General features: G+C 44.4%; 1 protein-coding gene across 2 annotated transcripts; it reads left to right on the forward strand.

Annotated features, from left to right (window-relative positions):
• The first annotated feature begins 271 nt into the window (after window positions 1–271).
• TDP2 (tyrosyl-DNA phosphodiesterase 2) lies at window positions 272–8,615 on the forward strand. Of its 2 annotated transcripts, XM_069778842.1 has the most exons (7): window positions 385–623; window positions 712–803; window positions 3,609–3,776; window positions 5,117–5,208; window positions 6,266–6,384; window positions 6,765–6,935; window positions 7,767–8,615. In XM_069778842.1, exons 1-7 carry the CDS (start codon window positions 417–419, stop codon window positions 8,046–8,048), a joined length of 1,131 nt encoding a protein of 376 aa, XP_069634943.1. In that variant the 5' UTR covers window positions 385–416; the 3' UTR covers window positions 8,049–8,615. The 2 variants fall into 2 exon arrangements, with proteins under 2 accessions (XP_069634942.1, XP_069634943.1); XM_069778841.1 differs by lacking the exon at window positions 712–803 and having other exon boundaries at window positions 272–623.
• The last annotated feature ends 1,892 nt before the right edge of the window (window positions 8,616–10,507 follow it).

Here is a 10,507-nt window from a genome sequence, read left to right on the forward strand (position 1 = left end):
TGTGGAAACCCACGGAGCACTGAGGCGCAGGAGACCGCGCCTGAGGACACGCACCTCAGCCTTTACCTCAGCCTTTCATTCCGAGAGAGTGAAAAAAAAGGGAAACCGGCTTTTTTTAAACGAGCAGCCCCGCCTGGCCGGCCGAACCGCCGTCTCTCCAGTCAGCGGCTGCCGCTAACGGCCAGCCGCCGGCGGGACGCCCGCCCGCCCTCTCCCCTGCGGCCCGCCCGTACCTTGCGGAGCACCCGGTCGAAGCCCTGCGACTCCACCATGTACTTCATGGCCTCCCTCAGGCTCTCCACCGTGAACCCCATATCGCCCTTCCCGCCGACGGCCGCCCGCGCCCCGGAACGGCAACCCCGGCGGGCGGAGCTCCCCGCCGCCTTCCGCCCGCAGCGCCCTGCGGCGGGGGAGCCATGGAGGAGGCGGCCGTGCCGGCGGAGGAGGGGGTGGATGAGGCGGCCCGGTGCCCTCCGGAGGCAGCGGATGAGGAGGAGGAGGAGGAGGAAGAGTCACACCTGGCCAAGCGGAGGAAGGTGCTGTGCTCCGAGTTCGCCGCCATCACCAGCAGCGACGCGGCGGTGGCGCGCAGCTTCTTGGCCGGCAACGGCTGGCACATGCAGGTACGCCCGGCGGCGGGGGCGGGGGGCTGCCCCTTCCCCTTCTTCCCCTTCCCCTTCCCCTTCCCCGCCATCTGCCTCTGTGTTTCAGAGGGCCCTGAACGCCTATTTCGACCCGCCGTTGGAGAAGAAGGAGGAGGCGGCAGGCGGGCTGCCGCCGGCCTGCGCGGGGCCCGGGAGCTGGTAGGTGACCCCCGGGCCGGGGGGAGGTGACGGGAGGAGGCGGATCGGGGGCGAGGGGAGCGGTGCCTCTGCCCTCCTCCCCGCATGCGGGCCGGTTCCCCTCCGCTGGAAGGTGCGGGGGGCCCCCCCTGTGCCCCCCCCCCCCGCCTGCCAGGGGAGCAGCACTCGCTCTCTCCGCCTGACTTCGCGCCTCTGCTGACGTGTGGTGGGGCAGGTGGGTTCCGTTCTTCGCATTTCCACACTGGTTCTCCTCGTTTCCCGAGGCTGCCCCCTTCGAGGGGAATCGCCCGCTCCTCTTGAGAGGCTGTCAGGCTTGCGGGCTGCACTTGCCCTCTGCAGATGCTTCAGCCGCCTTCCTCTGGGCTAGCAGGTAGTGAGCCTTTCGGGGAAGGGACAGAGTCATTTCCTTTTTATTGTCTTGTCTCGTGCAGCGATACATAGGCAGATTTTACTGTACACGCACACACATTTGTGTACATGTAAACTGTGTGTGTATGTCATGTACTAGATGTACGTGTGTTTGTATTTCTATAAATAAAATTGACATGCCTGTGCATACCTTGTTAAACGTACCTGTGGAGGTTAGGCTCTAAGATCTGGGTCTTGCATACACAGATCATCTCATGGCCTACCCATAGGGTATACCAAAGGTATTGAACTTTTACAGATCCTTGCCCTTCACAGTCCTGAGGGAAGCTTTTTGCCTATAGACCTATTTATTATAGGCTTGCATGTTATATAGAAGAGCCCTTATGATCTTTCTAGTTATGAGTAAGCTGTAGTTGATAACAGCGTACCTGGTTTTGCTTGATATGTGTGTATGAAAAAATGCAAGCCTACTGAACATTAGCGTTGGTCTCTAGGTAGTCCATGATGAGTCAGAATAGATCTGCATCAAATTGGCAGCACCTTTTTCTTTTCCAGCCTCTGTCTGTCTTTGCACTGTGGGCACTGTCTTGACCTGCTGTATGCAGGATGTGTTGGGAGGGAGGACTGTGTGGAGACCTCCCAGTCAGGGGAAGATCACTGCAGACCACACGGACTTTCATATTTCATCTCATAGTCCCTCAGGTTACAGTATAAATATAAAAAGTCAAAGTGGAAATATTGGAGACATAGACCACGTTATTTACCTACTTAAATATCACTTAGCTTCACCTCCTTTGTCTGCTTTTCTTTTTCTGTTCAGGTTAAATCTCATGTGCATGGTAGCGGAATCTTATGTTGTTTGTGCTGCACCAAGTACAAAACCAGTACAAAGTTCTAGGGAATAGATTTGTTTTGGTTCCAGGCTCTATTTTCATGTGTGCATACAAATTTTGTGTTTAAAAACAAAACTCTACTATCGCAACTTTGCCAAAATACAGCTTGTATATATACAAGCTGTATATAGCTTTTGTATATAGCTTTTGTATAGCTATAAGACTATAGCTAGTCTTAGCTATACTATTTAATGTATTTTGTTACAGACTTTCCCTTTACTCAAGGAATTTACATTGTATCAGTGTGGTGGTTTAACCCAGCTGGGCAGCTCAGCCCCACAAAGCCACTTATTCTCCCCCGTGAGATGGGGGAGAGAATCGGAAGGGTGAAAGTGAGAAAACCCATGGGTTGAGATAAAGACAGTTTAATAGGTAAAGCAGAAGCCACGCACACAAGCAAAGCAAAACGAGGAATTCATTCCCCACTTCCCACGGGCAGGCAGGTGTTCAGCCATCTCCAGGACAGCAGGGCTCCATCATGCCTAATGGTGACTTGGGAAGACAAATGCCATCGCTCCCAACGTCCCCCCTTCCTTCTTCTTCCCCCAGATTTATACGCTGAGCATGATGTCGTATGGCATGGAATATCATATATATATATATATGGTCAGTGGGGGTCAGCTGTCCCGGCTGTGTCCCCTCCCAGCTCCTTGTGCCCCCCCAGCCTCCTCGCTGGTGGGGTGGGGTGGGGTGAGAAGCAGAACAGCCCTTGGCTCTGGGTGAGCACTGCTCAGGAACCACGAACACATCCCTGTGTTATCAGCACTGTTTTGGTCACAAGTCCAAAACACAGCACCATATGAGCTGCTATGAAGAAAAATAACTCCATCCCAGCCAAAACCAGTACAACCATGTGTTAGCAGGTAGAGTCTGGTTCTCTTTAGCAACACAGTCCCCAAACAGTTACTAGGCTTGGTACTCAAACTTTGATAAAGGCTAAGCAATACTGTCAAATCAACTGGGTAGACAGGCCTGGCCTGTGTTTTTGAGGTGGGATTTGGGGTGAATGTTCCCAAAGAAAAGGACCATCAGTTCGTCACAGAGTGAGTTTGCACATGTACGTACCCCAGGGATTTGGCAATTGGAAGAATCTCAGCTGTACTGCAAAGGTGGGCATATAAAAGCAAGTCCAGGCTGCAGTGCTTTGTGTCTAATGTGCTGGAAAATGTTTCAAAAACTAATATACACAGCCTGTCAATCTCATGGGGAAAGAGTTAAATTACTCAAGTGCTTTAGATTGCATTGGTCGCCATCTGATGAACTTAAATTGGAATAGTAAATGTTATCTTGTGTCTATAAGGAGGAGGAAAAAACACTTCATCTGTGTACTAAGGCTCTGTATGATTGAGGTCTGTATGTTTTAGTTACTGTGCTTTTAAGTTATGTTGAGATCAGTACATGTTAACTTATTTGTTGGGAAAGTTTTAGGTGGCTACCTGTAAGTTGTGATGGGTCTAGAACATTTTCCTTTAGAAGATAAGGGTGGTAATTGCAAGAAGAATAGTGTTATGCATGTTGACAAACGAGTAAACTCTCTCTTTAGTATTGACCTCACAGCAGATGCAACTACTAGTAATGCCGGTGTCAATAGTGCAGACTCGAGGCAACAAGAAGATGACAGCAGCTTCTCACTGATAACCTGGAACATTGCTGGGCTGGATCTAGGAAATCTAAAAGAACGAGTTAGAGGAATCTGTTCTTACCTGGCATTGTAAGTATAGCTTTATCTTTGTATTGTCATGTACCCAGCTTTAAAGGAAAAAGCAAACTTCTTGGTTTAGATATTTACAACTCTTCATGCCCAAATTGTCTTAATGTTGATGCAACAATACAATCACTTTATAAATCCTAAGTAGCTGAATAAAAGTTGATATACTGGTTGGAAGAGGTGTGAACCTATGCAGCATCCCAAAGGTTAAATATTTTGTGATGGCTACTTCAAAAAGCTTTTTTATAATGAACAATATTGTTCAAGTTGCAGTCATACATCAAGAGCATACTTCATACTTCCATCCTGTACATGAGAGAAGGGTAAAACTGCAAGAAACTTGTTTGTCTCATTCCAGTAGTATTGAATAACTTCACATTAGAGCAAACTTTGAAACAACAAAAAAGATTTTTTTAGTGGAATGTGAAAAGTGGCTCCCTTGCTGTTACTGTAACTTGTCTGTCAAAAAAGAAAATGTGCAAGGTAAGATGAAAGCAATAGAATCTGTGATTACCTTTTATAGTTCCACCAGTGGAAGCCTCCCATGAATATATTTATGAGCAATTTAACTATTACCTAAACTGATTTATCTTAACACAGTAACTTATCAGTGTAAATGAAACGATTTAAACAAGTGGTAATTTAAGTTTCTCTTGAAACAGCAGAAACTCCTTAACTAAATCAATTATCACTTGATTTTATTAATCTGTGGTGACAGTATTTTTCTTCTGTAAATAAGGCCTTTGGTTTGTCCTTCACCTGCACAGAGCAGGGCTATTCAGCAGTGTAGCAAAAATAGGGACAGCTGTAAAGTCATGTCAGCATTTTCAGGATTGCTGCCCCACATGAACTGTTAGTGATTGCACAGCTCTAAGAAATAAAAGAGCTTGTCATTGTTGAGACTGGAGAAAATGGATGGCAGGTTACCCACGGGGATCTGTTGTGAGGGAATGAGGTGGTGGTTGGAATGTCCTGGAGAACTTAGATGTTGCAGAACATGTTCCAAAGCTGCTTTGCAGTTGAATTCCTCGTGTATGTAGTATATGAAACCTGTGTAAATGTTTGCAAGATGAAGGTATAAGGAAGTCATGCATTTTATTACCATGTCAGTTCCACGTCCATAATAATAATTGTTTCGTCCCTTTTAACAATGGTGATGTGTCTACATGCTACTAAATATGATGGAGAGAGTTTTTTCCTTTTTTAAAAAAACAGATTGTTACAATATCTAGGAAGACGAGGACAAGGTGCAACTGAAGTTGCTGACCCTGTTCCCTTTGGCCTCAGTAGTTAATTTACTACCTTTCAGTAGTTAATTTAAAATCTTGTCTTGCCAATTTCAGATACAATCCAGATGTTGTGTTTTTACAAGAGGTCATCCCACCACAGCTCTGTCTTCTACAGATGAGAGCAGGCAGTTACACTATTATTCCAGGTAAGAAATAACCCTCAGTTTCTAAAGACAGAAACCGGAAAATTAAGTTCAGTTTTATTCTGTCTCCCTTGCCAAAATCTCAGGCTGTTTGTAGGACTGAAAAGAGTAAAGTGAAGAAGAAAGCACTTAAATTACTTTCTGTGTTTTGATATCAGGATATAGTTTGATGCAAATTATGCATGTAAAAAGCTTGCTTGCTTGGTGGTTTCATTTTTCTTTTTTCTGCATTTTGAAAGACTGATAGCAAGGTGTCGTGGTTTAACCCCAGCCAGCAACTAAGCACCACGCAGCCGCTCACTCACTCGCCCCCATCCAGTGGGATGGGGGAGAAAATCGGGAAAAAGCAGTAGAACTCGTGGGTTGAGATAAGAATGGTTTAATAGAACAGAAAAGAAGAAACTAATAATGATAATGATAACACTAATAAAATGACAACAGTAGTAATAAAAGGATTGGAATGTACAAATGATGCGCAGGGCAATTGCTCACCACCCGCCAACCGACACCCAGCCAGTCCCCGAGCAGCGATTCCCCTGCCCCCACTTCCCAGTTCCTAAACTAGATGGGACGTCCCATGGTATGGAATACACTGTTGGCCAGTTTGGGTCAGGTGCCCTGGTTGTGTCCTGTGCCAACTTCTTGTGACCCTCCAGCTTTCTCGCTGGCTGGGCATGAGAAGCTGAAAAATCCTTGACTAGTCTAAACACTACTGAGCAACAACTGAAAACATCAGTGTTATCAACATTCTTCGCATACTGAACTCAAAACACAGCACTGTACCAGCTACTAGGAAGACAGTTAACTATATCCCAGCTGAAACCAGGACACAAGGGTAGCCAGAAAAGTGCCATAGACAAGTCACTTCTTAAATATTTGCATTTAAAAAGCCTGAAAAATTCAGAGCGCAATTATGAAACATTTAACTAATGACTTTGTACGTATTACAAATTAACATGATTCTCCCAGATCATGGTAAAAAGGTCTCTTTCAGAACCTTAACTACTTTATAGCACAGCAGAAGACATCCTCGACCATTTCTTTCCCTGTTCCTCTTTAGGTAACGTAGATGGCTATTTCACTGTCATAATGTTGAAGAAACCAAGAGTGAAGCTACTGAAACATGAGATAATACCTTTTCCAACAACTTCCATGATGAGGAACCTTTTGGTTGTGCATGTGAGTAAGTCAGTATGTACTAAACAGCTGTATTTCTGCCTTCAAAACAAAAGATCCCAGGAAAGGCTGGACTGGCTTTACTCTACAACAATCTCAAACAGCAGAAAAACTTCTTGTCCAAACATACAAACCCAGTTGCATTTGATACTAACAAACCTAATTTTTTTCTGTAAGTTATTGCCCGTGCCTTGTTTTCAAGTCTCATAACCTCTGAAAACAAAACTAAAAGCCTGTCATCCTCCTGTAAGCCACTTTTCTTCAATGTAAAACTAATAATAACTAGAGGTCTGTCATTCAGTAATTTACTTTGTGATTAGATTTTTGTCTTTGAACTTCTTATCATGGTGTGGATAGTAACATTGCCTTTGTTTCATGCACAGGTAAGCATATCTGGTAATGAACTTTGCCTTATGACCTCTCATCTGGAAAGCACTAAAAATCACTCCAAGGAGCGTATGAAGCAACTGCAAATAATGTTAAACAAAATGCAGAAGGAGCCTGAGTCTACCACTGTTATATTTGGAGGGGATACAAACCTCAGAGACAGTGAGGTAAATAGAAATAAGTGACCTTGTTATTTTGAGAAGGTATTCTGACAAAATCTTCTGAGGCTTTTCTGTTTTTTGTGAGAAATGACCTGCCTAGGCAGAATAGGCATAAGCAACATTTATTCTTAAAAAGTGGAAGCATGACTAAGTAAAAGCTGTGGCATTGCTATGCGGAGGCTTTGTTATAGCTGAGGTGAGGTATATGAAAAGCTTCCCACCCTCCGCAATAACAAAATGCTTTATTGGCAATATTTATATCTGAGAAGATGCAGGGGTAGTCAATGGAGTTTCATTTTGAGAATTTTGAGAACTTGATCTTTATTTGCTCAACTCTCCAATTCTCAGAGTTAATGCTTGTAGAATCAATGAAAGAAGAGGGTGCTCTGGAGAAATCGATCTTGGGAGTTTAAAATTAATTCCCCATCGCGACATAATTAGAAATAATTTTTGGCTGCTGATATTAAAAGTGAAATTTGTGCATTATTACTAAAAGGTCAGTGTTTCATCTTTCCTTATCATGAAATTCCATTGCAGTGAAGTGGAACGACATTGTTTCAGAGGACATGGTGTTGACCCCCATACCTCAAAATTTCAGAGCTGAACGTTTATTTTGTAACATGTTTTGGATTTAGAAAGTACTACAGGAACTGGTCATTCTTTAGAGTATCCTGAGAAATACCACAATTTAGAAACATCTCCAATATCTTTGTTTTTGACAACTCATGTTTTGCAGGAAAAAGTGATATTGTGACAACTCAGTTCTGTTTTTGAAGGTAAAGTCTGAATTCAGCATCTTGTGGATTTCCCCCCCCCCGCCCCGCCTTCTACTTTCAGGTTACTAAACTAGGTAACTTACCTAACAACATTATGGATATCTGGGAGTTTTTGGGTAAACCTCAACACTGCCGTTATACTTGGGACACCAACTCCAATACCAACCTGGATGCAGAGTACAAGTGCAAGATGAGGTTTGACCGCATTTACTTTCGGCCTGCAGCAGACGGGGGACATATTATTCCACGAAGTATGGACTTAATAGGATTGGAAAAACTAGACTGTGGCAGATTCCCTAGTGATCACTGGGGTCTTCTGTGTAACTTTGATGTGATACTATAAAAAAGAAAAAAAGGCTTGCATTGTTAGTTTTTAGGTGATCTGTTCTTGTTTTTACAAAATGTTACCCTCTCAGTTTAAGTAGGACGTATTTAAATTTTAAACCCTAATGCATTCTCTGCTCTTGACTTATGCTTGAATGGCTTCATTTCAAGCCAGAGTTCCCTTTTCCTCGTTGTATGCATCTGTAAAAATACTTATTTTTAACAATGGACACAAATACAAAAACAAATTCTAGTTTTAAAATGGGAGGAAAAACCTGTAATACAATTCATAAACATACTTGGTGGTTTAAAAGACACTTTTATTTTGGCATGTATTATAATTTCACTATAAATGCTGCTTTTTTTTATTTAAAGAATACTTCTATTATGCCTGCTTTGTTTCTTTTGTAACCATTTTCATCATCCTTTACAACTCTGTCTTTTGTAAGGTGTTTTGTATTAGCTTCTGAAGTTTGTGTTGTACATATGTATGCTTTCAGGCAAGACAATAAAGGAGCTGAGGACACAATGCCTAGATTCTCACAGAATAAGCGTTTCTTAAGAATTAAATCTAATATTGAACAGATTTAAGAACGATATGCCTTTTGTTTGACAAGAAAAGGATATAGGCAGATGCATGGAAGTTGTTCACTTGGGATGGTGTATACCTTACTTTGTATTTATTAACCTGGATATGATTTGCAGATTAAAACGCATTATCTTTCTAGTGAGCTTCTAGAAACAATGCTCTTATAAATTACTGTGCAAAGCCTAAGTAGCTCAAGGTCTCACTGACTTTGCAAAAGATCAAACAGGCTTTCTTACTCAAAGAACTGTGTAATCAGTCTCATACAACCTGTCTTTTTATAGATGTGCAAAGTACTAAGCTGATTTAAAAGGGAAAGTCTCCTAACTTTCTGACGTGAAGTTCAGTGCACAGGTATGGAGAGGAAGCACAGACAAGCGATGTCAGTGATGCAAAGAGAACACTGACAGCCTAAATTCCTTTACTTCTTTTTGTTGTTGTTGTTTGTCTTTAGTCTTAAGCCCAAAGCTTACAAACAACTTGTGTTTTGCTGGACTGTGGTGGTGTTGGCCCTGGCTGGTAGCCAAGCTCCCACCCAGCCGCTCGCTCAGTCCCCCCTTCCCCAGTGAGATGGGAGGAGGAAATAGGAAAAAACAGCAACAAGAAAGCTCACGCGTTGAGCTAAAGACAGGAAGATCACTTACCAATTACCCTCATGGGCAAAACAGACTTGATTTGGGGAAATTAATTTGTGGCCAATTAACAGATATATTCAATTACTGATTGGGGTATTGGGAAGCGAGAAGAGGAACATGAAAACACACCGTTCCTCTCCCCTTTCCCCGGCTCAGTGTCACTCCAGGCTCCTCTCTTCCCCCTTGTTATGGCCGCAGGTCACGCTCTGTCCCTTCAGCAAGGTCAGGAGCAGCACAGGAGGGGGTTACGGTCGGCGCACAGACGTGCCTCTTGGCTGTGCCCTCCCTCTCCCGCTTCTCTGCTGGCTTCAGGCATTATGTGCTCCGCCATGGAGCACCTCCTTCTCCTCTGACCTTGGTCTTTCCTCTGCTGTTTCTCAGCTCTTCTTTTTCCCCCTCTTCCTCTGCCTGCCCAGCGTTTTCTGCCCTTTATCTTACACACACTTCGCCCAAGGCCCCCCCACCTTGGCTGTGGGGCTGAGCCATGCCCTGCGGCGGGTCGGCTGGAACCAGCTGTGTCCGGTTCGGGGCAGCCCCAGCCTCTCCTCACAGGCCGACCCTGCAGCCCCTCACTGCCAGCGCCTGGGCACCTGTGCCCACTACAACCATAAAAAAAACCCAAAAAGTATCTTCTCACACAGGCAAACTGTGGTGGCACCCCTTGTGGCCCTTCCCGCCCAGCAAGGGAAACTCCACTGACTCCATTATTGCTCAGCCTAGCATGTCTGTCCACATGCTCCCACCAGCCAAGCACAGGGGAAGAAGTGTGTCCGAACATTCCCCTTGCCGCTTCTGTATTGCACCCTGAAAACACAGCGAGTGGGGCTTGGTGTGATACCAGGCAGCAGAAGACAAATTCGTGGATCCCTACCCTGGAATAGTCAGGATCCAGAAACCGGGAGGCCTGCGGTAGATGTGGTTTTCCGTTGATTCAACAGGAGGCCTTGGTGACCTTACTAAACAAGCAAATAAACCCCAGGAGGTTTATTCATCTCCACAGAAATCAGCTGGAGAAATCTCCAGTTCTGCTTTTGCTTCTTTAAACGTCAACCCCCAAATTCCTTTTACTAAAGGTAGAAGAGGCCGGCCTGTTTTGGGATGGATGTCCAAATCCTTGTGGCCTGATCGTACTCAGCATATCCCATTATTTTGTAATTACTCAGCTTCAAAAACAAGGAGGGAGAAGTCACTGATACTTTTTTTTAACTCATGTTGGGCCTGTGATATCTTCTTTCTATTCCCATATAAATAGTTCTA

This window comes from Haliaeetus albicilla, chromosome 3, assembly GCF_947461875.1.
Source record: "Haliaeetus albicilla chromosome 3, bHalAlb1.1, whole genome shotgun sequence".
NCBI classification, from domain to species: Eukaryota; Metazoa; Chordata; class Aves; order Accipitriformes; family Accipitridae; genus Haliaeetus; species Haliaeetus albicilla.

What these genes read in the sequence shown, in the direction of transcription:
- TDP2 (XM_069778841.1), top strand. Translation starts at nt 280, where the DNA reads ATGGCCTCCCTCAGGCTCTCCACCGTGAACCCCATATCGCCCTTCCCG. An exon ending in CAGTTACACTATTATTCCAG is followed by an intron (nt 5,209 to 6,265) that starts GTAAGAAATAAC and finishes GTTCCTCTTTAG; the next exon opens with GTAACGTAGATGGCTATTTC. An exon ending in CAAACCTCAGAGACAGTGAG is followed by an intron (nt 6,936 to 7,766) that starts GTAAATAGAAAT and finishes TTCTACTTTCAG; the next exon opens with GTTACTAAACTAGGTAACTT.